The sequence below is a fragment of the Anser cygnoides genome, chromosome 27, assembly GCF_040182565.1.
Source record: "Anser cygnoides isolate HZ-2024a breed goose chromosome 27, Taihu_goose_T2T_genome, whole genome shotgun sequence".
Taxonomy (NCBI): Eukaryota; Metazoa; Chordata; class Aves; order Anseriformes; family Anatidae; genus Anser; species Anser cygnoides.
This window is the reverse complement of record NC_089899.1, coordinates 2,108,931-2,136,159: the sequence shown is the minus strand read 5'-3', so window position 1 is coordinate 2,136,159 and position 27,229 is coordinate 2,108,931. Positions and strand designations below refer to the sequence as shown.

Genomic DNA, 27,229 nt, shown 5'->3' with positions numbered 1-27,229 from the left:
AAAAGCCGGATGTGGCTGGGAGCCAACATTTATTGCTTGGCAGAATAAATAAAACAGCTGCTGCTCAAATGGCCATGAATGAAACCTCAGCTCCTCTGACTTTCTGGGTAATCGGACTTTGTCCGACCTCAGGAATAGCTGTAGATGTAATAAAGGGTGAAGCAGCTCCCAACAGTTACAGGAAAGGTGCTTCCTGCTGGCTTCTAGTCCCAGCTCTGTCCTGTTCTGTGACTTTCCCCTGCCTGCACTTGCATGTGTGAGCCACAGCCGAGCTGGAGCTGCCCCACACCCCAGCTGCTGCATGGGGTGCTCCAGGCTGGCTTTGTAGGGCCGGCTGTGGGCTCGTCTCCCTGCAGGCTGTTGTGTGGGGTCGAGGCAACCCAGCAGGAGTAAATGGGAAAAGGCCCAGCCTGGGGGCTGAAAAGAGCAGAGGCATCAGAAAACAGGATGGAGATGAAGTCATTTTATCTTCTTCAGCCACCACGAAGAGGGCGGCTTTTCCTTCCAGTCTTGCCAGTTCTTGCCTACACTAGCAGCTCGGGATGGCTGTGACGTTGATTTATTTAACTCTGCCTGAAATTGAATAATTGCTCACAAACCATGCTTCTGTGGCGAGACATTTGGTTGCACCTTCAGTGCCTATTTCCTCTGGCCATGCTGATTCCTCTGCCTCGTACCGCCCACCTTTAGTAGAGCTATTCCTTCCTACAGCAGCCCCACAATTGCCTGCAGCAGGCCCAGAGCAGGCAGCACCTTGGGAGAGAAGTGGCAGCTCTTTCCTCTATGTTTTTGGGCAGCAAGGATGAGCAGGTGAAGGCAGAGAACAGCTTAAACTTTGGAGTTCTAAACAGGGTTGTGGTCCTTTTAAAGCAGGAAGGCAGTACGGGAGCCGAGCCTTCCTTTGTCCTGTGTTACAAACACAAGGGAAGATCTGAGCCTGCAGATTAAGGCTTGGACTCTCAAGCAGGGAATGCTCTTCACTGCTTTTGCTAAACATTACCTCAGGTGTGGGCTGGGAGAACTTGCAGATTAAGCATACAGAACAGGCAAGGGACACAGTGGATTTTATTCAGATTTATTGAAGTAGGTCCAGTCTAAGTAATAAACACACACAACTGCTGTATAAAAAAAATGTACAGAACCAGCCCATGGGCAAAGTACTGTCACGTGTTAAGACATTTCAGGCAACTGCCTCTGGTGCTGACTGCATTCCAAGTCACAGCTATCAGACAGCAGTACAGCCCAGAGCCTGCTGCCAGTTACTTAAGAGCTTCCTTTGTCCTTTCCAGTAAAAAATATCACTTAAAATATTAAAAGAAAGAAGTAGAAAACAATCCTCTGGCTCCCGGTCTGAGATCATCACATGAGTGAGCAGAAAACTTGGAAACCTCGTGCCATCTCAAGGGACAGCGCAAGCTGCCAGTCCACAGGGGCCCCTCTATGCTTGTCCCCTCCCTGTTCTGAACGGAGGGGATTTACAAAAGTGGTTCAGAGCCAAAGCCATGTTGCCTTGAGCCCTGCTGCTGCTAATGAGATCTGTACAAGGGCTGGCATCCAGGACAGTTCAGACTTGCTGGGAAGGAGGGAGGCACTCCTACTGCCCATGTCTTCTGTCTGGGTCCTTGGTGAGGTACAACTGGCAAAATCAGATGTGAAGCCTGTAGTGCAGAAGAGAGCATTATGAGACGTGCGCACTAAACCCAAGAATGCTCCCCAGGGCTCAAAACCAACAGAGAAATCTGCTATTGTGGAATGACTACTGCTTCTTCCCCTCTGCAGCCAAGAATTTTCTATAGGTGTTACAGATTATCTTATTAAACAAGTTTGTTTGGTTAGCAGATCTCTTGCAAGGGGAAAAAAAAAAAAGCGGGGATCTGTGATTCACTGGCATCTTTTCTGCCAAAAGTGTCTAGGAAGGTTTAATTCCAGTTGCAAACTTTTAAAAAGTTAATTGCTGCGTAGCAGGAAAGAAATGGCTTGAAGGGGACACCAGAGAGTAATTAGAAGTGCAGAAAGCCTATGTTTATATGTAGACAGGGCTTGTCTTACAGATGCAATTACCAACCATCCTGGGCCTAAATCCCAGCTATAATCTTGTTCTGGCACCAGCTCATAGCCCTCGTGTCCCACAAGACATTTGGGTGCCACTAGCAGATTAACTGTGGCACCAGGAGGAGGAAGCTGTGCTAAAAGCAGCAGCCAGCCCCTCGTGGCACCACACCGTCTGCCCGAGCTCCCCCCGCCAGCCCGCGTGTTAACATAGTGATCGGCTCGACGAGCTTTCTGTACCAGGGACACCCAATCCTGCCCGCAGATAGCATTCCCCAAAATCTTTGCATAGGCCAAGACTCAGTGGAAGGACTAGGACGCCAGGTTAAGCGTCTTGTTATTTATACTAATCTTCTCCCCACAGCATTTGAGCGTCTAGAAAGATGCTCTCTCCGGCAGGGTTTTAGATCTCAAACTACCAGCCTAGAAGCACATTTCTGGAGCCGCTGCCTGCACAAGGCTGTTCTCTAGGACAACTCCAGCCAGGATCACAGCGCATCTGCCCTTCAGAGTCCAACCCTCACGCAGCACAAAGTTAAGGAGCAGCTCTCCGTTGACACACAACCGTTTACCTTCCAGATTCTTCGCAGCACCGCAGCTCAGGCAGAGAGGTACTTCCAGGTGCTGACGAAGGCGGTGGGGATCAGGGAGTAAGGCACCGTCGTGACGCTGCTCCAGGTGTCGGACGACGGGTCGTAACAGTCCAGCGTCTTGCAGCGCTGAGCCCCACAGTAGCCCCCCACCACGTACAGTCTGTTACCCGATGTAACAGCACGGCAGCTGATGCGCTTAGCGGTCACGTCCCCAAACTTGGACCACTGGTAGGTGTCACTGTGGAAGCGGTATGCGGAGCTGGCAGAGAACTCCGTGTCCCCCCGATCACGATGATGTGGCTGCCCACCACCGCTGCGGCCGTGTACCGCCAGGGCTGGGGGCAGCTGGCAGGCACAGTCCAGCGGTTCTGGCAGGGGTCAAAGCACTGCACCTTGGGCAGCTTCTCCTGGTTTGCACTGGTGCCACCGAAAACGAACAGCTTCATCTTGGCCCCCACCACGGCGGCGTTGCTTACGCCTTCTCGGAGAGGGGCCACCAAGGACCATTTGTCCAGCTGGGGGTCGTAGTGTTCGACTTGCTTGAGAGAGACGGAGGGAGAGGCGGGGAAGGCGCCGCTCCCTGCTGTGTGACCCCCCACCACGTACAGACAGTTGTCCAGCTCAGCAGAGCCGTGGCCAAAGCGCGCCACCAGCATGGGTGCAGCTTTCGCCCACTCGTCGTGGAGGGTGTCATAAACCCAGACGTCCTTGGAGGCTCCGTTCTCGGAGCCTTTGCCACCCGTGATGTACACTTTGCACCCGATGGCGCAGGCACTGCACTCCTTGCGAGGGCTTGGGATGTCAGCACGGGGAATGATCTCACGAGTTTTATGGTCCAGCATGTAAATCTTGTCGCACATGAAGGTCTGGCCCCCGAGCAGCAGCAGGGCCTGGCTGACCTTGCGGGGCCGGGCACAGCACCCCGTCACAAGGCCATCGTTCTGCAGGATCTTCATTTTGCATCGTACCGCGTCGGCCACGATCTCCTCCCCCAGCTTGTGGCTGGTCACCAGCTTCTCGCAGGCCACCTGCTTCCGCAGGTAGGACTCGGGGAGAAGGGCCAGGCGGACGGAGCGCAGCAGCTCCGGCAGAACTTCGTGGCGTCGGGGCAAATCGTACCGGATCCAGCCTATAACAGCTTCGTACACCAGGGTCTCGTCCTCTACCTCCAGCTCTTCGCTCTCCACCAGCTCGAGCAGCTTGTCTTTGGGCAGGCGGAGGAAGTCTTCGGTCTTGCAGAGCGAGGTGAAGTTGGCCAACGCCATCCTCCAGGACAGCTCCAGCAGCCGCTCGCAGCAGTGGGCATCGGACAGCAGCAGCATGTTCAGGCAGTTCCCCGGGTAGAGGTTCTTCTCCAGGAAGTCGGCCGAAGCATCCCGAATATCCTGGAACTGCAACATGTCCCCAGCCTCCAGCAAGGACTCGGCATTCTCCTCGTTGATCAGCACGCGGGCCGAGTAGGCGTAGTCCAGCAGCAGCTCCAGCACCTCGGGATGGAGGGAGTCGTGGAAGTTGACTTCAGCGTCTCTGCTCTCCTTCAGGCCCCCGCTGAACATCGCGTCGAAGTAGCGGCTGCAGGAGGCCAGCACGGCGCGGTGGCAGTGGAAGGCCTGGTTCCCGGCGCGCAGCACCACGTCGGTGAAGAGGTGCCGCTTGCGGAGCAGGTTCAGGTGGGTGAGGAGGCTGTCGGCGTGGCCCGGCTTGTGGAAGAGCTGGATGTTCATGGAGCCGGAGCTCGAGCGGGATTTCCGGTTCTCGTGGCTGCTCACGGACATGGTGGGGAGGGTGCTCCGCGAGGGATAACCGGGGGGGGGGGGTCAGCGGCGAGGCTCGGACACCTCCGGGCAGGACGGAGCCCTGCGGTGCTGCAGCGGGACGGCGGCTGGGCGGGGGCAGCGCGGTGCCCGGCGGCCGGGGACCCAAACGGGACGGGGCGCGGGGCCTGCCGCGTCCCGAACGGGTGGCGATGGGCAGTCCCGGTGCTCCCCCCGGTGCCGGTGTGCCCCCGGTGCCGCTCCTTACCGGGCTCAGCCCCGGGCCGCCTCCGCCCGCCGCGCCCGCTGCCCCGCTCTGCCGCCGCGCCCCGCAGCCGCCGCGTGGCCGCCCCGCCGCAAGCCCCGCCCCCCGCGGCGGGCCGGCCAATCACCGCCCTCGGCGCCCGCGGCTCGTTCTTTGTGAATGAGAGCCCCGGGCCGGGCGTGCGCATGCGCGGCGCGTTAACCCTTTCCCTCCCACCGTCCTCCTATGCAGGGTGGCGCCGGGCAGCGCTGCCCTCCCCCCCCCCCCCCCGCACCCGCACCCTTGGGGCAGGAGCACCCCTCCCTTCCGCAGCAGGCCTCCAGCAGCCCCGGGGAGGGGAGCGGCACGCCAGATCTGCCACCCATAAAGCGCGGTTGCAGCTTTGTTCGTTGTCGCCCTGCCATAAAGGGGCCATAAAGCAGGAGCCACGATTCTGAGCCGTTATCAGCAACCCGCTGCACAACCCGCGCTATCTGCTCGTGGCCTCTCGCATCGCGGCTTGCTGACAAAGTGAGGTCACGGCCGGAACAAACCATCCCTGCTCAGCAAATGTTTCCTGCGTGGGGCGAAGCAAGAGCTGAGTAGAGCTGAGGGCCGTAACAGCGAAGAGCAGCGGCAGGTTCCCGGGAGGATCAATTCTGCCCCCGTAAGATCTTGTGCAAGAAAGATAAAGTCAGCTGCAGCAAGGGCTGCCACGGAGCCAGCAGCCAGCAGCTGCCACCAACAGCTGCTTAAACACTATGGGTCATTTGGGAGCAAAAAGGTTCAACAGGGCAGTTCTAGGTTCAGACAGCCCCGTACCTGAGAACCTCCTGGGCTTTAATGTCCGCAGCTTAAAGCTGCGTGACAACACGAAGTGCATAACGCAAGTGCACATAAACCAGTTTATAGCATCCTTTCGCTACATTAAAAGCATGATTTGTTTTTACTACTTCTGCATCAGAGGCGGTTTGCATAGGCACAGTTGTTTTGTTTTTTAAATGACTGTAACTACACCTTGTCCCATGCTAAGCAGCACAGCATGTCCTGAAGGAGTGGTTTTACTAGGTTTCAAACACACGCATGTAGGATCTGACATATTTAAAAAAAAAACTGCAATGTCACAGCTGGTGACATCCGAGGACAGGACTGGGCAACAGCTACAGCTGTCTGTCAGCAGCCGTACCCAGATGCTCCACCCATTTCGAGGCAAGACCCGCAGTGTGATTACAGAAAGGAGAGCCTTTTCCAGATAATAGCTGCCAGCAAGCCGAGTTGTACTGCAAGTAGACACCTGCAAATCTGCCACCAACTTCTGAGCGAAGACATCATCTGTGGCAGAGCTGTCATTTAGCAGGGTGAAAGTCCAGATAAACAACCTAGCAGGGCAGCAAGGACAGGGCAAAGGATAAAGAGTATCAAGGCCTTGCTATGCTCTTTGAACATCGGTAGGAGAGAGTTTCCCCTGTCCATGCCGAAAAAAAAAAGAAAAGCTGAACGTCCTGAAAAGGCGCTCTGTGTGGAACTGAGCAGCATGGAGTTCAAACACTGCTTGGACTAAGCAGAACTGTTTTCAAAAGATGCAGCTATGTGAAAAGCTAAAGTAGTCAGGTGCTTTGAATTATTCCGCTAGAAGAAAGGCGGGTAACAGATGGTCTCTGCCTGCCCTTGGGGGTGCTGCAGCTAACACAGAACAAACGTGTTTTGTTGCCTAGAAACAGTTTGGGGCTTTCTACAGCCAGATAAATAACATTTGTCTAGTTATCAGAAGTAATGATGACTCAAGGCCACTTTTGAAGCATTCATCTCATTTATTATCTGCACTATTTAGAAATATGACTGTAAAACTCATTCTTGCATTGGTTTGACCTGTCCTTTCAAAAGTGATTAATTTGTTTCTTTTTTTAAAAAAGTCCGTTGGCTCTTGCAGAGCTCGGTGGAAGAGCTCCACCCGGTGGCCTTCCACAAAGGCACAGCTGAAGCCTCCGCACTTTTTTTTGCATGTTCTGGTTTAACTGAGAAGTCTCAATTCACAGTATTTCTCCATAAGTGAGTAACAGAGGCTGGAAGAAAGCTTAGTAAGGCGTTGCTTAGAGCTGTTTCTTTCCCGTATCACCTCTACAGAAACACAACTGTCATACACTAACCAGCCCGCGACCCAACAGCCTCCCTCTGCCACCTGCTCCTCTTTGCGCTTGGGGCATCTGCTCTGGGCTCAAGCACCAAAATATCTGACAGAGAAGCTTCTGTGATGAAGGTCCCCTCCCTGGCTCAGATGAGGCACCAAGTGCTGAGCCTGGAGCTTGAACTTGCAGAATCCAACCCTTGGAAGTTTTGAGTAAAAGAACCGTGGCCATTTCTCCACCAAACACTGACTTTGTGCTCTTTTAAATGAGCAAAGACCGGAGGATTGCATTTTTCTTTTGAAGTACAGGAAGGAAGGATGGAAGTGAGTGCAACTTTTTTCCTCTATGTCATCAGTCCTATGAGATTTCTCAATTTTCAGATGATTAACCTGATTTCAGATTTCTCTGATGAAGAGTAATAAAATAAGTGATCCTCTCTGTAAAAGGGATCTCAATTACAGTCTCAATTACAGGATGCACAGAATTACAATCATCGATAGCCAGGAAAGTTAAAAAACACCCTGCCCCAATAAATGCATTTTTACCACATAAAAACTGGGTTCCAGAGGCTTAATATGGCTCACACAGCTCCAGAATTGCCCTCTCTAGATGCCTGGTAGATACCAATCAGGGAAGAGACGGTCCCCAGGAGTCCTACTAACCACGGCGGAAACTGCCCAGCCCAAAGAAATCCTGGCGGCAGCCAGTGGATGGCATTGGCGAGATCTGCCATGTTACTGACGATGCTCAGAACTTCGCTCCTCACTTGGGCTTTCATTTTCTTGTGATCCTGCGGCGAAGATGTGCTGTTGAAAGCAAGAACAGTATTAGTAACAGCCCACAGCGTAATAATACTTATTGATGGCTCACAAATGAGAATAAAAATATTTGGGTTGAAACAGACACAGAGCCAGGAAATGAAATCCTACCACCTCTGCTGCCTCAGCTTCTTTCTTAACCGGAACAAAATTCTCAAGGATCTGAAAACAACCAGATTTAAAGTTATTTCCCCTGTAGCATCGAAGGGGAGAACTTTACTTTAGTGTTAACTTCATCCGTGAGCATCTCAGCGGAGAGGCGCCTTCCTTTCAGCCCGCTCCCCAGCCGGCCTTACCGCAGGACACCCAGGAGCAGGGAGAAGCCCCAGAGCCTGGTGCTCGCATCCCACCACTTGCTAGAGCTGGCGCGGATGATGCCGGCGTCGGCTGCCCAGGCGACGTGCTCGCAGGGGTAGTACAGCTGGTCAGCCACGTTGCACAGCACCGAGAGCCCGCGCACCAGCACGTCCTCGTCCTGCGGGGAGCACGGCGGGCGCGCCTTCACACCTGCGTTCCGCCCCGGGGCTGCTCCCAGTGTTCCCACCGCCGCCCTGCGCTCACCTCGGGCCCCAGCCCGTAGCCGCGGCTGTAGCTGAGCATGGCGAGGTCGTCGAAGAGCCGCAGGACGGTGCGGCAGTGGCTGAGCTGCGCCGACACGGCCAGGAGGCTCCCGGGCAGCCCAGCTGCGGGGCTCTGCCGCCCTCCCAGCGCCCCGCCGGCCAGCTGGCAGCCATAGCAGAGCGCGCGGACCTGCGGAGGCAAAGCCCGGTGAGGAACAGCCGGGATCGGGCCCTGCCCGGCCGCCCCCCGCCGCTCACCGCCCGGTCCCGGCCTCGGTAGGACTCGAGGGCTTCGACCAGGCCGCGGAGCCCCCCCGCCGCCATGGCAACGCTTCCTGGTCGGGGCGCGCGGGACAGGCCGGGAACATGGCGGAGCGGGGCCGTCGCCATGGTGACGAGGCCTAGCGGCTGCGGGGCTCCGTCGAGGCCTTCGTGCGGGGATGGCGGCCTCGTGCCCTCCCTCAGCCCCCAGCCCGGGTGTTTCCGTCCTGCAGGGATCCCGCCTGCAGCTGGGGGCTGGCCGCGGAGTCCCCGAGGAGGCCCGTCGGCCATTTTCTCACATTCAGTTCCCCCCTTTCTGGGGGGTTCACAGGCCGGCGCCGGCCGCGCAGCCCCGCAGCGGGGATGTGCTGAACCAGAGGCTGGCTGCGGGCAGGGAGCTCTGCTCCGAGACGCGCCTGGCCTTTCCAGAGTGGCGCCTGGAGCTGGTCGCCCCCATAGTGCCCCCAGCATCGTGCGTCCGGATGCACGCAGACCCCTGCATCCGGGTCCTCACCTCAGCGACAAGGGAGAGCTACCCCTGTCCTGATGCCCCCCCCCAGAGAGCTGCCCTTCCCAAAGCCCAGGAGTGGAGCGATAACGTTCTTTGTGGAGACAGAGAGAAAATAAGGCTCCCTCCATCCGTCTACACCTTCTCATATCCAGCACACGAGATCCAGCCTGTTGCCAGGGCACCTCATGTGTACAGGGGTGAGTTGTCCTCACAGTCTAAAGGGCTGCGGGGATTTTTGGTGGCATGCCTCAGAGTCATGATGCAAACAATTAAAGCTGTTACAATGATTTGGGTATTTTACTTTCTGATTTCATAGCTGAATAAATCAACCTGATGCTTATAAAACGGGTTTATTTGTGCTAACTAGAGCCACTCACCAGCCAACCTTTTCCAGCAGAGAACATCTTTGCTCGCTGTAGCCTCAGATGTTGCAGTTCTTACACCAAACCTGCATCACTTCTGATGCACCACATCCGTGTTCTGCAATCTTGCAGTTCACCTTGTTGCAATCTGATGTTCATTGCTTTGCTGTTTAACTGTACTAAATTGATTCAGGAGTACGAAAATGCTAAAAGAGCAGCTGCCTTGCAAGTGTAGCTTCAATATCATGAATATTTCCTTACAAATGTAAATACAGCATTTTTAGAAATAACACCATTCATTTCCCCTTCTGGCTGTTCGGCAGGATGTCCTGTTAAAGGGGATGGGCGATCCTATTACCACACTTCTTACCAAGCACAGTTTAAAGGTGGATGGAGTCTACCTGCAAAGCCAAGTGAAAAGGTAACAGAATGGATTTGGGGAGGACCAAGGTACAGTTAAAGGACAGCACATTGCCAAGTTGAATTCTGTCCTGAAAAGGGTGTGATCTATGCATGTGAAAATCAGAGGGATGGAAAGACAGAGATGGGAAACAAAGGGATTGTGCTTTAAGCAGCAGTTCTGTAGCTCTGTTGGCTTCCCTTCAGCACATGTCTCGTATTAAATTTGGGGATCCCAGAAGCAGTGGATCTATGAGTGAGCAGAAACATGCCTACACTGTTCCAGACAAGAGGAAGCACAGGTATTCAGCAGGATAGCCTGTCAGGCATCTCCAGGAGCTGCTCCTTCTGATGAACATTGCTATTTAAGGAGCTCATATCTGATATCTTGCAGGATCTACGACAAGGAACGTGCTGTCTTCCAGATCCACCACACAAACCTGCAGCTAGGGGATGGTTGCACCAGATTTTCCACGTCAACATCAGAGTTCTACCCAGTACACGATCTAGGTAGGGTAAGTCTGTGACACAGACAATGCACAGCCCACTGCTGATGTTTATAACCAGATGAACGGTGGGTTTTATCACTTGTTCTTAATGATATAATTACAAAAAGATACAGTACATGGATATTGCATGTATACAATTTTATTTTTTTTAATATTTTATCGTTTTTGTGTACTCAGTACCAGTATCCTCACCGTGAGGTTCAGTTTCATCCTCACCCTACTTCCCTTGCAGGTTAAATACCTGCATTTATTCCTGTGCTCGATTGCATGTGGAGAAACTGCTGTAGCTATAAATTGTTCAGAGGCTGGAGTTCTCTGACATCTTTCACTCTTGCCTTTGCCAGAGCCTGTAGCTATTGCTCGTCCAAACAAAAATGCCTCATCCATCCCCAGAGGAGACGAAGACCCTGAGAGAAATCGTGCGCTAGCAAGAATGACTACGACGCAGTTCTTCTACCCAGAGGTCTGTTCCCAGCTCTGCGGGTGATTCTCTGGTGGAGAATCTCGCCTTTTTAATGCACACTCTTCTGGCACCTCCTTAAGCCAATATTGTCTCTTCTCCCCTTTCCACACTGGGTGGCAATGCTAGACTCTGGGCTGCATGGGGATGTAATGTGAAACAGGGCACCTTTCCCAGCTACAGCCTATTTCTGTTAAAGCCAGCTCTTGTGTTCTCTAGACTGGCAGGTGGAACTTCTCACCGAAGCCTGACTTGCTACTGCAGAAACATCAAAGCAGCATCTGCTTAGGAGATGACCGTTCAGGCTCCTGTTACTTCAGCACAATGCAGCAGTCAGACTATCAGCCACCACGCCAGACCCAGAGGGTGACAGGAGACAGCAAGAATCAACGTCACAGCCACATCCCCTTCAACTACCACAGTAAGACTAAGTTGCTCAGACTGTCGTGGTGCTGGATGTCTTGCTTATCCATCACCTTGGTGCCTGTGCCAGCCGTAGTCATTCACTGTTATCATACAGCACTTGTTAGCATATTCAGATGGTGACATGAGTGATTTCTGGGAAATGAACCGGTGGCTTGACCTTTCTCCCTTGCTATGTTTGTGTTTTGAAGTTGCCGTGCTTTTCTACTCAGGGGAGGAAGGAAAGGATTTGAATCAAAAGCTGTGCTTTTGCAACCTCAGGAAGAGATGCAGTTAGTGCTGGTCGTGGGAGGCATTAAGAAAATCCTCCTGACATTGCCTCTTCTTTCTGATGGCCAGTACTCTGCAGCTGAGAGAGGTCCCTTCACACCATGTATCTGTTTTTAATCCATTTGTTTTACTAGATGTGGAACAGATCACAGCGGCAATTGCTGTTTTCATTGGCCACATAACTACTACATGGAATGATATTCCTGTATCTTCCATGTGAATTTCTTCATTTACTTCCTCAGTCTGAGAACTGTCTGACTGCAATTGTGTGCTTGCCAAAGGTTGTCTTCGAAGTGCTGACTGCAAAGCCTGTCTTTGCCTCTCGTTAGTGGAAATGCATGCAGATCTGCGACTGCAAGTCAAACTGCAAAGCTTTTCTGATGTTGCCTCCTAATTTACTGGCTTGAATTTTCTTTTTACTTCAATCTGTGAGCAGATGAAAGTCCTGTCACAACCACGCAGGCCATGCTGGTCCCACACCGACAGCAGAAACAGCGACTCTCTGAAGACATGCTACAGCAGGTACAGCATTAATAGGCTTGCGTTTACCACGGGCAGGTTAGGGAAGCAGGATTATACAAAGCGAAGCTGTAGCCGCCCCATTAACATCATCAGATTTGATGTGTGCTCTTGAGCCATTTAAAATGGGACAGTCATGCATCAAATCCTGTCTGTATCCAGTCTTTAGAAAACGCGCTGTGGGGAGCAGAGTTGTAGCTGAGAAAATCTTTGAAGGGAGGGGAGGGACAGGTGACTAAGACCTAAGCCGAGGGAGGGGGAAGGTGATTTTGGTCCTCCCAGAGGATCAGAAGAGGAAAATCTCAGGCATAAATTAACATGTCCAGAGGTGTCCAGTCAGGGTAATGTCTCTGCACCACCACCAGAGACGACTGAGCAATTGCCATAGAGAGAGGATGCAGGAAGGCACAGGCTTCGGCTGCTCATGGGGACAACCCTCTGGGCAGCCACTATGGGGCTCAGATGTAGGGGCTGCCAGGTTCCACCTGCCTCTTCCCCAGCTCTGTGACCCCACGCTGAAAGCCCTTCTGTCTCCTCAGATGAAATGCTCGCACCTGGTGCTACCCTGGAGGGCGCAGGAGCTCTTCAGCACAGAGCAGAAGGATGCGTTCACACCTAAGGCCAGAGGCCCAGCAGAAATCCAGACGGGAGACTCCCAAGTGAGCCGCGTCCCACTGGGGACCCTGAAAGGATACTGCCCCCGGAGGAAGGTGGTCTTTGCACCGTGACGTTCCCCCTTTCTCGCTGACTGCCCAGGACTTCCTGCACCATCGACTGCCTCTGTGTTGTTTTACCTAGCTCTTCTGGTGCCCTGCTTTTGGCCCATCTGTGTGTTATTACAGGTAACATTTATTTCAAGAGTTGAATGAGGACACAAGGTGTTGTGACAACAAGAATAAACATCTGGGGATCAGCCCAAAGACATGGGTGACACATTTCTGTGGGTTGCAAGACCCGCAGAGTGCCTCCGGGCGGGTGCTGGGGCAGGAGGGAGCAGGTGGGGTAGGGGAAGCTCAGAGGAAGGGCAAGAGATCAGAGGCAAAGTGAGAGGCACTGTCAGGGCTGCATGTGGGCTGGAATCTTCCCTTGTTATCTGTTTAGATTTTGGTGTCAAGGCCTGAAACCAAAGGCCAGTGAACAGTAGGACAGAGAGGTAGCCCTCCCCAGCTTATGATGAGTGGGCTGTTTTCCTAGCGACGAGCAGTGTATTTTTGTTGAGCTGATAGCTCACGTGGATTTCCTGAATGCTGAGCTTGCACTAACTCTGTTTGGGCTGTAGATATTTTGAAGCGGGATCCGTGTGGGGCGGTCAGCTCCCTCCCCTGGGAGGCCAAGCGAGCAGGGTCAGCTGGTGCCTTGTCACAGCTGCCACTTCACAAGCTCTTCGTGGCCTTTTGATGCGGACAGACTTGATTCATGTGTGCTGCAAACCAACACCAAAGCATTTGAGCAGGCGTTACTAAATCACTTCCAATCGCTGCGTTCTCTACGTAAACAGGGGCTGGGCCCACAAACCCCTTGTGCTTTCCTTTTGGGATCTGACTCTGCATCTCTTGGGAAAGGGACGTTCTGTGCTCCACACGTACTTCAAAGAAGCTGCACGCTCAAGCCTTGCAAATTCCCACAGGCACCTCACATCGGTGTCTTACACTGGTAGGTTGCAAACACCTCGATTCAAACGCCTGGATTGCGTCACTTGGTGTAGTAACAGGGACTTGCACATGCTACGGGTCTGCCCCATAGCTTTTATGTGACCCTGAGGTGGCATTGCCACCTGTTGCACTGCTGCAGGAACAGCTGTGGGTCACTGGGGTTGTTAAATGGTGAACATCAGCCTTTTGGTGGTACCAGCTGGCTGGGGAGCTGCTGCTGGGAGGACCCTGAGGTTGTTTACTTTTTTTTCCACATGGATTTTGATGCAATTTCAGACAGAGAAAGCAAAGCTGGCTTTTGGGATAAGGGTCTTGGCTTTCTAAACCCCTCTCCATCCACTTCCAGAAATGCTTCAGGAATGCCTGAATTTGGGAAGGCCAAACAGCCTTTCTGTGCTTCCCCCAGTGACATGAAACCTGCCAGCACGGCTGGCGGTGCGTGACAGCTCCCTGCGGACGGAGCCACCAGCACGTACCAGTGGCACATCAACAGCGCCTGTGACTCAGAGATAAGACAACGTGACGTTATTTCTCCTTCGGCTTAAAAACGCGTCACTCGCCTCCACGGCCCCCTCCTCGGCGCTGCACCAGCCTCACGCACGGGGTCAGCACTAAAGCGTCACCATGTAACGGGGTCTCAGTCCAACCTTGGGAGAGCTAGGCCTGGAGGGCCGGGCCGCTTAGGGGCAGGGATAAATAAGGATTTCGGGGCAGCCTTTGCTCTTTCTTCCTTTCCCTGGAGGGCCGCACAGGTGCCTGTCCCGCTTGCCCAAAGTGGGGACCAGCCTGCCTCCCAGAACTGCCCGGATAATCAGGGGCAGCAGCGATGCAGCCCCTCAGGCGTGTGCGGAGCTTGGCGGTGGAGCTGGAGGACGGGCGAGTGTGGGGTGCCTACGGCAGCGGGGAGCTGCTGCACGGCCGCGTGCGGCTGGAGCTGCGCGGCGCGCTGCGGCTACGGGCGCTGGAGGTGTGCGCTCGCGGGCGCGCTTCCGTGCACTGGCTGGAGAGCCACAGCGTGGGGCTCAACACCGTCTACCACGATTACACAGCCTTCCAGACCTTCCTGTACCGCCGCTGCCAGCTCATCCCCGGTAAGGCTGGGGCTCGAGGGTGGCTGTGTGCTACGGGGTGTTGGGTTGGGACCTCCATGGGCTGCAGGCACCCTCTCTGGGCAGGTCTCCACCCTCCTCGTGAAGGTTGGTGCCACCTGCAAGCAGCAGCATCCCTCTCGGCCTCTGCCAAGGGTTTCTTTGCTGCTGGTTTCTGGGAGGTCGCCTGCAAACTCGGGGCTGGTGAGCATGAAAGGGTTGTGGCTTTTGTTCTGTTTGCACAGGGAAGTGCAAATAGAAGTGTCTGTTCACAAGTGTGGAAAGAGCACTTAGTAGTTCAGTAAATATTTGTTTCCAGTTTTCTGATGCTGGAACCACATGCCCAGCTGGCATGTTGCTTGGATCTACTGCATGAGGACAAGCCACTTGAATTATTTGCCTGGTTGGGATGAAATGATCCAGAGCCAAGGGATACGGGACATCGCAGCTGTCCATCCGCTCGTTAACTCTGCCTTATGAAAGTGCTTGTCTTTTATCCTCCCCCACAGTGATATCATTACAGCCGTGGCTCTGTGCTTCCCCTCCGCCCCTTTCCGATGCCATCTTATTGCCCGTCCTGCTTGGTGTATTAGGGTGCCTAATACTACGTACTGAGGGCATGGAGTTTTGCTGGCGGCCAAGGGCCCAGCTGGCAAACGCAGAGCTTGCAGGAGTGATGGCAGCTGCTGCTCTGGAGGTGTTTTTGTCCCTAGACTGCACTGTAGGGCCATATTCTCTTTTTCTGGACGACTGTACCTTGCCACCTGCTCCAAACACCTGCATTACTCCAGAGTTTCTGTCTTTTTGGCAGCGGCTCTTCTGTGCTGTGCCTAAGGATGGCCCCTTGGCAGCTGCAAGTGTGTTAAGCGGCCTGATGACACTTAAGGATGTGGGAGAAGCCCGCGCCCCGAACTCCAGTGGAGAAGATCCTGAGTGGTCATCACACTGTTTGGATGGTGGCTGCGTTAGCTGTAAGGGTATAGGGTGAGTTTTATTCCCCATTATCCCTGCAGTGAATGTCTGTAGAGCAGTCACGAGCTGCCGCGAGCGTGTTTGCATTCTGCTGCTAGGACTGTGTATTACACAAGCCCCCGGAGCCGGCTGGAGGAGGGCGCTTAGCCAAGGGCTGGAGGAATTACAGGAGCTGCTTGGCCTTGCCAGCACCCTGCGCTCCTGGAGCTCGGAGCTAATGGCTTCTGGCCCTCGCCTACTGCGTGGGGAGAGTTTAAGTGGGCTCCGTGGGGAGCAGGGAGCCTCGCCAGAACTTGCGGGCTGTGATTTTATCATCTGTGTCCACACAGTGATTCCTTCTCTCCTTTGTGAGAGGGGCACGGGCCTGTGATCACAGGAGTGCTTTAAGGAGGCTTTTTGGCTGCTCTGCGGCCAAAATCCCTTCCTGTGGATCCCGCTGGGTTCCTGCTCTGTCCCCCCCCCGGTCACCGGTGGCAGCGCGAGGACGTTCCTGGGGTCGGCTAGCGAGAGGCTGGTGAAAACGTGCCATCATCTGCAGGCCCTGTGACTGCTCCCTTGTTGCTTCTCGATGAGATCAACTGTGTCTGCGTGGTGTTTAAAAAATGCAGGTTTTGTCATGGTAACAAGGCAGTGCAGAGGAGGGAAGCCAGGCGGAGATAAGCGCCCTCCGCTCCGCTCTCCACTCAGCTGTGACTTTATCTGCAGTTTCCTAGCAGGGTGGTGAGGGCTGGCACGGGGGTGCTGTGCTTCGAGACGTGAGAAAGGGTGGAAGAAGGATGTTCGGACTGCGTTTCAGGGCCATTAAATGTATATTGTGTAAACAGGGGACAGAAAGAGAGGAAAAGACAGGGGGTTAATGGGCAAAGCCAAGGCCCCGGCCGCTTCTTCATGAGGTGATGTGAGAGGGGCCTGGGAAACACCGGTGCTTTCCATGCGCTGATCCTGTCCGCCCGAGGGTCCCACAGCGCTGCCCAGGGGTGCAGGCTCCTGCCCCAGCGTGAGGCCAGCCTCTAGGAGCCCCGTCATTTAGGGAGACCTCAGGAGAGGTAAGGCACGTGGGCTAAGAGCACGCCAGGCTCCCGTTCCACAGCGGGGCGGCCGCCTTGGTCTTGGCACGCACGCAACGCTCATGAATCCAGCAGGGACGGGGCTCGTTCCTCACGCTGGGAGCGTGCCGCTTGTGCGAGGTCCTGCGTGTCGGCTCAGGTAGAGCTGCTGACCCTGCCGCACCCCGGCTGCTTGGCAGAGCCTTGCATGGCTCCAGAGCCGTCGGCGAGCAGCAGCAGGGTCCCCAGGGCGAGCAGGGGAAGGAGAAGCTCTTGGGGAGCCGCTGCCAGCTCCTGCTGGGGCTGGTTTCGGCCTGGCCAGACTCTAGGTGGGGCTGACGAGTTGGAGATGGCTCCCGCGTGGAGCCCGGCCGGCTTTTAGCCGGTTGTGGGCACGGAAAGCCCTGGGAGCCGGTTGCGGCCCTGGGCCCCGCAGCCGGAGGTCCTTGGGGAGAGGAGAGACCCCCCCCGCCACCGCCCCCACCCCCGGTGCCGTGGGTCCCGGGCAGGTCGGAGCGGGGCTTCGCAGCCTCGCGCGCGGCGGAGGCGAGCGGCGGTAGGTGCGGCACGGGAGGGAGGTTTGCGGAGATTCGCATCCCGTGGGCGACGGCTGAGTCACGGGCTGGGGGCTGCGCGCTGACGGGCTGCAGCGGGGATGTGCAAAGCACAGGACGGAGCTGCCTCAGCCCCACCGCAGCTCCAAGACCCCCCCCCGAAGGCCCACACGACCTCCAGTGCCACCGTGCATCGAGGCGAGGACAGCGGGCGCCTTCCCAGGGCTGCCGTCACCGCTGAACTCCTGCCGTGACGTGCCTTCCTTCCTTCTTTCCCGTTGCTGTCGGGCTGCCCTTGCAGTGTTTGCTATGATTCATATTTGCTCGTGGCAGCAAACGGTCACGTACGTAAAACAAAACGCGGTCCCCTTCCCTCGCGGGGGAGGCAGACAATTCCAGTCTGCCTTTGGAGGCAGCTGAAGCGTTGCGAGGCTCCAGCCCAGCTCATTTTCAGGGGCTGAGATCAACCCAGTTCAGCACAGCGGGACTTGCCCAACACGGCTGGGAGCAACTCTGAAATCCTCAAGGCTTTTGCAGCCAAATGCTGAGTAACATTTTAATGCCTGCCTGTTTTGTCTTATCCCCAGCCCGTGCCCGGGGTGGAGAGCTCTGCTGCTTCGCAAATGTGACAATCATGTTTAAAGTGGAAGCTTCTAAGGCTGCATTAACCCTTTTGGAGGGGGCATGGGCCGCTTTCTGCCTCACTCCCCCCTTTTACAACATCTCTGGGTGCTGCTAATGGTGGTGTCCGTGCTAAGAACCAACAGCTTCACGCTTTTACCCCCACCGAGCACCAGCAGCAGCAGATGCTGCTGACGGAGCGAGACCCCTGCGCTGCCCACGCAGGTATAATTTGTCGCTGGGTTTTGGAGCAGCACCACGCGAACCCCAGCCCGAGCTGGTAGAGAACCAGCGCTTCCCTGGTTAAAAGGCGCGGGGAAGATGCATTGCTCACTGTGTAATTGCACAAGCTGAATGGGAGCCAGTACTTCATTTCTTAGAAATAAGCGAAGCGATGTCCCAGACCGGCTTTCCCTTCATCGCCAGTTGGCCCGGCCCTGCCGTGCGAGGAGCCGAGATCCAGTTGCAGCCTGTTCTGACCCCTGGGAATGGCTCTTGGGAAAGACGTGCGTGTATCTGTGTGCGGCGCGGCGCTCAGCTCCCGCCTGCGGGAACGGGACGGAAAGGCGCTGCCGCTCCGAGGCGCGCTTATCGAGCGGGGTGAGAAATCCCCCGGCCATGGCCGCTGGCTGCGAGCCTGAGAACGCAGAGTCTGGGGTGTGCAGGGTCAGGGGCATGGCCGTGGTGGGAGCCAGAAGCCTTCCTCACGCGGGGACAGCAGCACCGCAGCAGAGAGGGGCTGATGTACGGGGGGCAAACGCCGCTCTTACACACGTGTCTTCTGCGTGGTCCCTGCGGGGCTGGCGGCTCAGCCCCCGGCCCCGTCCTCACCGCATCCTGCCCCGTCCCTGTTTCATCCTGCCCCATCCCTTCCTCGTCCTGCCCCATCCCCAACCCATCCTGCTCCATCCTGCCCCATCCCTGCTTCATCCTGCTCTATCCTTTCCTGATCCTGCCCTATCCTGAACCCATCCTGCCCCATCTTGCCCCATCCCTGCTTCATCCTGCCCTGTCCCTGCCCCATCCCCAACCCATCCCGGCCCCATCTTTGCTTCATCCTGCCCTATCCCTTCCCCATCCTGCCCCATCCCCAACCCATCCTGCCCCATTCTGCGCCGTCCCTGCTTCATCGTGCTCTCTCTCTTCTTCATCCTGCCCCATCCCACCCCATTCTGCTCTATCCCCACCCCACCCTGCCCCATCCCACCCCATCCTACCCCATCCCTGCTTCGTCCTGCCCCATCCCTACCCCATCCCTGCTTCATCCTGCTCTCTCTCTTCCTCATCCTGCCCCATCCCGCCCTATCCTGCCCCATCCCTGCTTCATCCTGCCCCATCCTACCCCATCCCTACCCCATCCTGCCCCCTCCCCACCCCATCCCCGACCCCTCCTGCCCCATCCCACCCCGTCCTGCCCCCTCCCCACCCCACCCCACCCCATCCCCGCCACCAGCCGAAGCCCCGCCACCCCTCGGCCACCCCTCGGCCACCCCCAGCACCGCAACCTCCGAGGTGCCGAGCCCTGGGGAGCCCCATCCTGCCTCCTGGGGGGGGGGAGGAGGAGGAGGCCGCCCCCCGCCGCCTCCTCCTTGTTTTGCGGCACCCTCCGGGGCCGCCCCGTCCCGCCCCGTCGGGGCCGCCCCCGGGCGCGCCGGGCGCTTAAGAAGCGGGGCCGGGGCGGCGGCGGGGCCGGGGCCGGGAGCCGCCATCTCGCCATGCTTTTCGACCGCCTCAAACGTTTCGCGATCGTGCTGGAGGGCGCGGAGCGGGGGGCTCCGGCCGCTTTCAGCCCCGGGCAGGCGGTGGCCGGCCGGGTGCTGCTGGAGCTGGCGGCGGCGGCGAGGCTCGGGGCGCTCCGGCTGCGGGCGGGCGGCGCCGCCCGCGTCCACTGGACCGAGTCCCGCAGCGCCGGCTCCAGCACCGCCTACACGCAGAGTTACAGCGACCAGGTGGAGTTCCTCAGCCACCGAGACACGCTGCTGGCCCCGCCAGGTACCGCGGGGAGCCGGGGGGCGAGCTGCGAGGGGGAGGAGTTGGGGCCGGGGGCTCCAGGGTTAGGGTTAGGATTAGGGTTAGGGTTGTGCTTAGGGTTAGGATTAGGGTTAGGGTTGCAGCCCGGCTCTTGGGGAGCCGGGGGCACCCTGCTTGGTGTCCCCCCCTTCTCTAATCCCATCCCTTCTGGAGAAGCAGCCTTGGGGAGCTGCAGGCTCTGCAGCCCCGGGGGTCCCAGCCAGCCCCACCGAGCGCGGTGGGTGCAGCCCTGCAGGGCACAGGGTGCTCGGTCACCCTCCTTAGCTCCAAGTGACCGAGCTGCGGTGCTGGGCAGCCACAGGGTGAAGCAGAGCCCACCCCGGTTCCCCGAGGCACTGCACGCACAGGGGCGTGCGGAGAGCAGAGCCCGGTGCCCGTGGGACGTGCCTGGCCGCGGGTCACAGCTGTGTTGTTGTTGCTGCTGCTGCAGTTTAACCCCGGCAGAAATATTCCAGCACTGTCGTGCTGCTCCTTCCCTGCCTGTGCTGCTCCGCCACAGATTTGCTCGGGGAGGAAGTCCTGCAGATGCGAGATAATCGTCTTCAATCTGTTTTGCCCACAGACAATGGTGAAGTCACCGTCCTGCAGGCAGGAAGGCACGAGTTCCCCTTCACTTTCCAGCTCCCGGAGTAAGTTTGTGTTTTTTGTTGCCTTAATGTAAAGGGGAAGAGGAGCTACCCAGGGCATGACACGGGTCCTGGGGAGGGTGGACAGGGCACCTTGGAGCCAAACCTTTCGGCAGAGCCCCCCCTGAATTGCTCACTGCTGGTGCACCACACAGGACCCTGGCTACCTCCTTCGAGGGAAAGCACGGCAGCGTGCGCTACTGGGTGAAAGCCAAACTGCACAGACCCTGGTCGACGGTGAAGAAGGTGAAGAAGGAGTTCACCGTGATCGAACCCATCGACATCAACACGCCTGCGCTTCTGGTGAGCTCCCCCTGCTCCGCCTGGGGGCTGCAGCATCTAAAACGTGGCCAGTGCCTAAAGTGAGCTTGTCAAACGTGTCACGGGCCTGATGTCCGGAGGGAATGTTTGTCCCCCGTGACTTGTGCCCTCCAGCACTACCTGGGCTGGGCCCCGAGGAGCACGGAGGTCATCTGTGCCTCTTGTTTTTTGGGAACTTAAATGCATTGCGAAAGCATCTTGCATAAGATTCCTAGGAACTTGTTGATGCTTCCCAGCAGGCTGTCAGCGCCAGGGAGGTGTTCGCTTTGTCTTTCATCGTTTCTTTCTAAATAGCTTAAATATGGCCCTTTTTTCCAGGCTCCGCAGGCAGGTGCTAAGGAGAAACTTGCTCGTGCCTGGTACTGCAATCGTGGCCAGGTTTCTGTGACTGCCAAGATAGACCGAAAAGGCTACACCCCAGGTGAGCACCCCCACCGTGCTGGTGCCCTTGGACTTCTGCAGGGCCTGGGGTAAACCTTGGTGGGAGAGGATTTGGGGTCACCGCGAGCTGGGCTCTCGCCTGCTGGCACAAAATCAGAGACCGTTAGGGTGCGCACCTGATGCGAGCGGCCTCCTCGGGACACGCTCCTTCTAGACGGAGCCTTGTGCCAGACAGCAGGACGAGCCCTTGGTGATCCTGTGCAGGAATTCCTCAGGCAGGACTGGGCTCCATCTCCCCTCCTCCAACATGCACGTCTCTTTTGGCAGGTGAGGTCATCCCTATCTTTGCTGAGATCGACAACTGCACGAGCCGGGCGGTGGTGCCCAAGGCGGCCATCATCCAGACTCAGACCTTCATTGCTCGGGGCACCAAGAAGCAGAAGAAGTCGGTGGTGACCAGCATCGTCGGTGACTCCATCGCAGCAGGGAAGCGGGAAGTGTGGCACGGGCGGGCGCTGAAGATCCCACCGGTGGGGCCATCCATCCTCCAGTGCCGCATCATCCAGGTGGAATATTCCCTGAAGGTGAGGGACCTGGTGTGGGGACCAGTGTAGAAGGTTCAGCTCTTGGTTGTGCTCCCCGTCTCACCAGAGCTGTGCTCATCGTGCCCACTTTGGGCTGCTGCAGAGCATTTTGGGGCTGGTGATTTGTGTGAGGTCTCGGGTTCCCCCCGTGCACCTTCCCACGGCATGCAGGGGATGAGGGCTTGTTCTGGAGATCTCCCTTTGCATCCCAACACAAGAATTCCCTTCTGGCCAGCTTGAGCTGGCGCTCTGGGGAAGAAAGATCCGCCCCTCTGGATTGGGAAAACACCAACAGCTAAGTTTCCCTCTTGTCTCCTGTCTCTGCAGGTTTGTGTGGATATTCCTGGGACGTCCAAGCTGCTCCTCGAACTGCCGCTTGTCATCGGAACAATCCCGCTGCATCCATTCGGGAGCCGCACGTCCAGCGTCAGCAGCCAGTACAGCATCAACCTGGACTGGCTGAGCACCATCCCGGAGCAGCCGGAGGGTGAGCGTCTCCCTGGGATCTGCCTGGGTGCTGCAAACCTCTGCCTGGGATAGAGAGGGGCAGAGCAAGTTCTCAGCCTTGCCCCTTGCTCCAGGACTAGCTTTTGCATTTTTTACTTAATTTTTCAATTGTGGGTTCCCTCTGAACTGGTGCCATTTACCAAGAACTGGGAGGCTTTGGGAAATAGTGATTCTGAATTTTACCTGCCATTTTACCTGCATGTTCTAGTCCCTGATGCCTTTTTGTTCTTTTTTTCCTCCCTTCAGCTCCCCCTGAATATTCATCAGTCGTGTCCAGCCCAGAGGCTGAGCAGAGCCTGGCTCCGCCGTGCCGCAGCGAACTCGGCGGTGTCCTGGAAGGGCCCTTCTTCGCCTACATCCAGGAGTTTCGCTTCCGACCACCTCCGCTGTATTCGGAGGTAACAAATCCCCCAGCTCTGCGGACCTGGGCTTGGGGGCTGGAGGGAGATGGGAGGGATGTGACTGCTGCCGGGGTTCTTGACTCTAAATTCGGCTTTGCAGATTGATCCAAACCCACCGTCAGACAATATCCGCCCACGCTGCATGACCTGCTGAGAGAAGTGCCTCGGATGTGACTGACAGCGTGACAACCCGTCGGGTTGAAAGCTTGCACCCTCGCAGCCCTTCGGTCTGGGAACGGCGCCCGAGCGGTGGCTGAGCGACCAGAGCTGCAGCGCTGAGACCCCGTCTGTGATCGCTGCCCTCCGTGCTCCTGCCGTGACCGTCCCACGGGCTGACACCGAGCTGCAGGGCTGGCTGGTGGTGTGGACTCGTGCGTGGTAGGAGAGCACGTGAAACCCTGCGGTGTGAGCAGTTAGGCGGGATGTGGAGGGTTAATCACCACCCCAGCATTTTGGGGTTCAGACGGGGCATCTGGCACGAGCCAAGATTGCTCTCACCTTGTCTGCTGTGGCTGTGCTCTGGCAACTCCTGTCACGGAAAACAGGAGCTTGGAGGTATTTTTCAGGATTACTAGAGAATATTTTATAATCTTGTGCTGAGTTCTTCCCGTGGTGGTGCGGGTGCAGCCCTTCTCTTGCAGTAGCTCACCAGGACTGCAGTGTCCTAAGAAAGTAACGGGCCTTTTTCTGGCCAGATGAAGCAGAGCCTTTGTCCACTGCTGAGAAATGTTGCCACAAGCCTGGTGATGCCTGCAGGGGGAATGGTTTGAGCTGCCTTAACAGCCTGGCCAAAAATGTAAAGACTTCCGTGGATTATTGTCAGGGCAGAGGACTGGGGGGACGAATTTGTTTCCAAAGCAGCAGAGATGTGCGGTGGCATTTTGGTGCCATTTACCAAGAATGTGAAAGCCGGTTCCTGCGTGCTGGCCTCAAACGTGCACCGTGTGCTGCTACCTCCCCCCAGGCTGGGGCTGAAAACCAGCCCCTCACCTGCGGTGCCACCACGGAGGGTGGATCTTGCTGGGCTCCGTGGTGGCCAAGGAAACCAGAAAGAAGTCTGCTCCGAGGCTGGCAGCAGCCACAAAAGCTGATGGGAGATGTGGAGCTGAAACGAGCCCTCCAGGGCCAGGAGACCTGCTCAGGAGGGGCCTGATCCTGTGCCTGCAGAGGGGCCGGCAGCCCCGGCACGGTGAGGGAGGCACAGCAGCAATTTGTGCTCCCAGGGTGAGTGCTGCTGGTGTGGGAGCCGACGAGCCGGGTGCTGCAGTGTGCGTGCTGGGGCTGACCCCACACCCTCTGGCACAACCTGGGCAGGGTTTGGGGGCTGGGGACCTTTGCATTCCCTCTCTGAGACAATCCTGACGAGCGCCCATGGAGCCGCTCGCTTCCCATGCAGAACCAAAGCTGGGCGTGCGTCAGCCTCTGTGCTGGGACCGCGCTCGGCTCACTGGGGATTGCTCAGAGGACTTTTTGTATCTGTGAACACTTTTATAATGACCACTCTTGTCTCTGATATTGTTCTTTTTGTACGACTTCAGTTGGGGGATTTTTGTTTGAAATAAATTCTTTACACCCAGCTGTTGCTTGGCTCTTACATGGTGGATGTTTCTCTGTTGTGCTGTTCCTGCTGGACCCGCTCTGCCTGTGCTCCCCCGGCTCCCGTGGCAGCTGGGGGATGTTGCAGACAAGTGGGAGTGCTCTGACCCTCACCACATCGCCCTGTGGGTGCCCAGATCCACCCCACTACCGGTATTAACTGGGTCAGGCGGTCAGCGCTGCCCTCCGGCACCGGTTAGGGGCTCGCAGCCTGTCCCAGCCCCAGGGCTGGTGCTGAAACGCTCCCCGGCTCTTGTGGTCGGTGTTGGTGCAGCACAGCCCGAGGCCAGGCAGCAAAGCCAGGTCCTGGCGGTCTGCTGAGACCCGGGGGAGAAGGGTGAAGTGTCACGGAGCCATGCTCTGCTCCGTGCCTCCACGCAGCCTCTTCCACCACCGCCTTAGGGCCGCGAGCGCTCCGGTTGTGTTTTTGTGTTTGCTGCTATTTCTGTCGGGGGGGCAGTGTTTGTCCTCCATCCCGTGGGGCCCGCTCGGCTCCAGCTGGGACGTGCCAGCTCCCACAAGGGCTGCGAGCGGCTCCTTCACCTGCTCCCTTTGCACCAAGCTCATTTTTTGTGTGTTTGTCCTGGCATTTCTGTGCTCCACATCTCTGCTGAGCACAGCAGATTTTACAGCATGCAAAACAGGGCTCGGGTCAGCTATGTCTTCCGCCAGCTGTGCGGTTTAAAAATATTGCCACCAGACTGCGATTTTCCCCTTTTTTTGTTGTTGCTTTGTTTTTTTGTTTGTTTTTTCTGAGCTGATCCCTGCGGCGGCCGTGCTGCAGCACGTGCTCCCGCAGCGGGCTGGCGCGATAACGCGTCCACGTGGGGACCTCGCGCCCGCACAAGCGCTGTTCGCCTGTGAGAGCGCTGTGCTCACGCAACCTTTATTCGGATCTGATTTTATTTGGCATCCCCGGCTGCTCTGAGTAATCTTCCTCGGAAGAGGATTAAGCCGCCTCGCAGTGAATGTGTTCGCATCCCCCTTTGCGGAGACGCGCGCCCCGATTCGGCGCAGAGGCGGCCGATGCCGCGCGTCCCCGCGGTTCAGCCGTGCCGGGGCACGTTGGTGGGATCAAAGCGGGCACAAACCACAGCGCTGCACCCTCCTGAACACAGAGAAGCCTCTGAAGGGAAAACCCTGTGATCTGCCCACCCGGGGCCGGCACGCAGCCACGCTCTGCCCTGCCACGGCACGGCACAAGGGAGCCTTTCTACACCAGCAGACGCCTCCCTGCTGGCAGCAGGGATGAGCACTCCCTGGGGCAGAACCCCCAGAGCTGCTGACCAGACCCCGATCATCCGCCCTGGCTGCACAAGGGGATTTTTATTCCCGTGGAGGGGGAAGGAAGGGCTGCCGAGCACCACGGTCGCATCCTGCCTGCTGCGCCCTTATGGGAAGGCTGCGGGGGCAGCCGTGGGGATGTGTCGGGCTGGGAAACCCAATGCTGGTGGGCACCGCTCCCAGCCCCCACGTGGGAGGGATTTTTCCAGCACTAATTCTTGCAAATGCCTCCAGGGTTTCTTGTAAAGCCATGGCATGGCTGGACAGTAGCACAGCCAAGGGGGGGCCGGGCCGCTTGGGGCCGCTGCCAGCAAAGCGCCGCGCTCTCCAGTCCCCGAGGGGCTAAAAATACCCCGTCGGGATATGTGGCGCTGGGGCGAGGCACGGACCCCTGGGCAGGGCTTTCACAACCCTCGCCCCCGCTGCTGCCGCTCTCCAACCCTGCTCTGTTTGTCTTCCCCTGCTCCAAAGTCCATCTCAAGCAGCCCGGGGCCTCTCCGGTTGGGTTTGTCAGGGCCCAGGGGGCTGCAGAGCAGGGGCAGCCCCGGCGCCGGTCGCAGCAGAGGCCAGCTCGCGGGCAGCAGGCGCGTTATGCAATTACAGTGCCGGGAGTATTTATAGTTCTTGGCCCCGAGCGTTGGAAAATGCTTCGCCGACCACCCGGCGAAACCCGGTCCTCGCGAGGTGCAGCAGGACGCCGGTCCCGCTGTGCTGCTGGTGGCTGTTTTACCTTTTTTCCCCTCAGCCCCAAACGTTTGCAGGACCCCTCGGCCCTGGGCGGCACGGTGTTGGGCAAGAGGGGAGCAGGATCCATGCGTGGCCACGGGCATGCTCCTTTCTGACTGCACAGCAAAGGATGCTGCGGCCGGGCCACCCATGGGTGCAGGGGAGGGCTTGGGTGCTGCAGCTCCCAGTCCTGCAGGGTGCTGGGACCCCCCCCGGCACAGCTCATGGCCTTGGAGAGCACAGGACACCCCCCCCCCCCCCCCCCCGGTGTAGATGCAGGGCAGTTAGCCCATCAATGAACCCTGGAGGCAGCAGCACAGCGCAGCTCGTCCCCCTGCAGCCCCTCTCTGCAGCACACCACGGTGCTGCTCCTTCCTCCTCAGCTCCCCCCCATCCCCACGGCCGGACCCCCCCCCCAAAATGAGCGACCCATCCCAGGGGGGGTCCAGCTGGAGGATGCTCAGCCACAGCCTCGCCTGGAGGCTGTTGTCCTCCAGCGGAGGGTCAGCACCGGGGGGGTCGGCACGGCCGTGCTGCAGGGAGGTGACACGCGAAGCTCGCGGCCGGCCCCGGCGCTGGCAGGGACAGAATGTGCCGGCGCCGGCGCGGCCTTGCGAGGGCTGGGGATTAGCTGCGCGGCTGCTGCCTCCCGGCTCGGGCACGCATCCAGCTCCGGGAAAACAAGCGCTGCCTTCGCCGCCTCCCAGCTGCAGCCCGGCCCTGCGCCGGGGGCTGCGTCCCGCGGGGGCCGCCTGCTCGTCGGGTGATGGCGGCGATGATAAAGGCAGCCTGGATTTGGCTCCGACGGGGATGAACCCCTCCGTCCCCCCGCCTGGGATGGGGTCGTCACCCCGCTGCCCACGTTCAGCATCCTTGCAGTTGGGATAACGCTGGGCTCGCACTGCTCGCACCCCGGGGAGCAGGGAGTCGGCACCGATGGGTGCTCGGGAGCTTGGGGACCTGCTTGTCCCCAAGCTATGG

At 57.5% G+C, this 27,229-nt stretch overlaps 4 protein-coding genes across 8 annotated transcripts; 2 read left to right on the top strand and 2 right to left on the bottom strand.

Moving 5' to 3' along the window:
* Window positions 1-1,059: 1,059 nt before the first annotated feature.
* On the bottom strand, window positions 1,060-4,753 carry LOC106045009 (ectoderm-neural cortex protein 1-like). Its single transcript, XM_013195304.3, is given in 3 exon segments — window positions 1,060-1,658; window positions 2,622-2,926; window positions 2,929-4,753. Coding segments are annotated over 2 exon segments (1,767 nt in total). The 5' UTR covers window positions 4,418-4,753; the 3' UTR covers window positions 1,060-1,658; window positions 2,622-2,648.
* Window positions 4,754-5,567: 814 nt separating this feature from the next.
* On the bottom strand, window positions 5,568-8,534 carry PEX11G (peroxisomal biogenesis factor 11 gamma). 4 transcript variants are annotated; one of them, XM_048077789.2, is made up of 5 exons: window positions 8,403-8,534; window positions 8,146-8,334; window positions 7,881-8,059; window positions 7,696-7,746; window positions 5,568-7,572 (listed from the first exon to the last, which is right to left on the bottom strand). In XM_048077789.2, the coding sequence occupies exons 1-5, from the start codon at window positions 8,532-8,534 to the stop codon at window positions 7,347-7,349; spliced, it is 777 nt and encodes a 258-aa protein (XP_047933746.2). In that variant the 3' UTR covers window positions 5,568-7,346. The 4 variants fall into 4 exon arrangements, with proteins under 4 accessions (XP_047933746.2, XP_047933747.2, XP_066840234.1 ...); XM_048077790.2 differs by having other exon boundaries at window positions 7,699-7,746; XM_066984133.1 differs by lacking the exon at window positions 7,881-8,059 and having other exon boundaries at window positions 8,146-8,534.
* Window positions 8,535-8,584: 50 nt separating this feature from the next.
* On the top strand, window positions 8,585-12,832 carry SAXO5 (stabilizer of axonemal microtubules 5). The gene is made up of 8 exons (XM_066984132.1): window positions 8,585-9,113; window positions 9,602-9,699; window positions 9,885-9,979; window positions 10,072-10,187; window positions 10,531-10,649; window positions 10,866-11,067; window positions 11,776-11,861; window positions 12,398-12,832. Exons 1-8 carry the CDS (start codon window positions 8,585-8,587, stop codon window positions 12,584-12,586), a joined length of 1,434 nt encoding a protein of 477 aa, XP_066840233.1. The 3' UTR covers window positions 12,587-12,832.
* Window positions 12,833-14,070: 1,238 nt separating this feature from the next.
* On the top strand, window positions 14,071-24,218 carry ARRDC2 (arrestin domain containing 2). Of its 2 annotated transcripts, none has more exons than XM_013195265.3 (8): window positions 14,071-14,601; window positions 20,385-20,451; window positions 20,604-20,751; window positions 21,088-21,190; window positions 21,478-21,734; window positions 22,062-22,221; window positions 22,488-22,639; window positions 22,743-24,218. In XM_013195265.3, exons 1-8 carry the CDS (start codon window positions 14,337-14,339, stop codon window positions 22,794-22,796), a joined length of 1,206 nt encoding a protein of 401 aa, XP_013050719.1. In that variant the 5' UTR covers window positions 14,071-14,336; the 3' UTR covers window positions 22,797-24,218. The 2 variants fall into 2 exon arrangements, with proteins under 2 accessions (XP_013050719.1, XP_013050720.2); XM_013195266.3 differs by lacking the exon at window positions 14,071-14,601 and adding an exon at window positions 19,452-19,783.
* Window positions 24,219-27,229: the final 3,011 nt, after the last annotated feature.

Bases quoted from the DNA above. Each gene is read 5' to 3' on its own strand.
- PEX11G (XM_048077789.2), bottom strand. From the start codon at position 8,534: ATGGCGACGGCCCCGCTCCGCCATGTTCCCGGCCTGTCCCGCGCGCCC. The intron at 8,335-8,402 runs GTGAGCGGCGGG...TTGCCTCCGCAG, and splicing joins ACCGAGGCCGGGACCGGGCG to GTCCGCGCGCTCTGCTATGG. The intron at 7,573-7,695 runs GTAGGATTTCAT...TGCTTTCAACAG, and splicing joins AAGCTGAGGCAGCAGAGGTG to CACATCTTCGCCGCAGGATC.
- SAXO5 (XM_066984132.1), top strand. From the start codon at position 8,585: ATGGCGGCCTCGTGCCCTCCCTCAGCCCCCAGCCCGGGTGTTTCCGTC. The intron at 10,188-10,530 runs GTAGGGTAAGTC...TGCCTTTGCCAG, and splicing joins CTACCCAGTACACGATCTAG to AGCCTGTAGCTATTGCTCGT. The intron at 11,862-12,397 runs GTACAGCATTAA...CTGTCTCCTCAG, and splicing joins CTGAAGACATGCTACAGCAG to ATGAAATGCTCGCACCTGGT.
- ARRDC2 (XM_013195266.3), top strand. From the start codon at position 19,507: ATGCTTTTCGACCGCCTCAAACGTTTCGCGATCGTGCTGGAGGGCGCG. The intron at 22,222-22,487 runs GTGAGCGTCTCC...TCCTCCCTTCAG, and splicing joins CATCCCGGAGCAGCCGGAGG to CTCCCCCTGAATATTCATCA. The intron at 22,640-22,742 runs GTAACAAATCCC...TCGGCTTTGCAG, and splicing joins CACCTCCGCTGTATTCGGAG to ATTGATCCAAACCCACCGTC.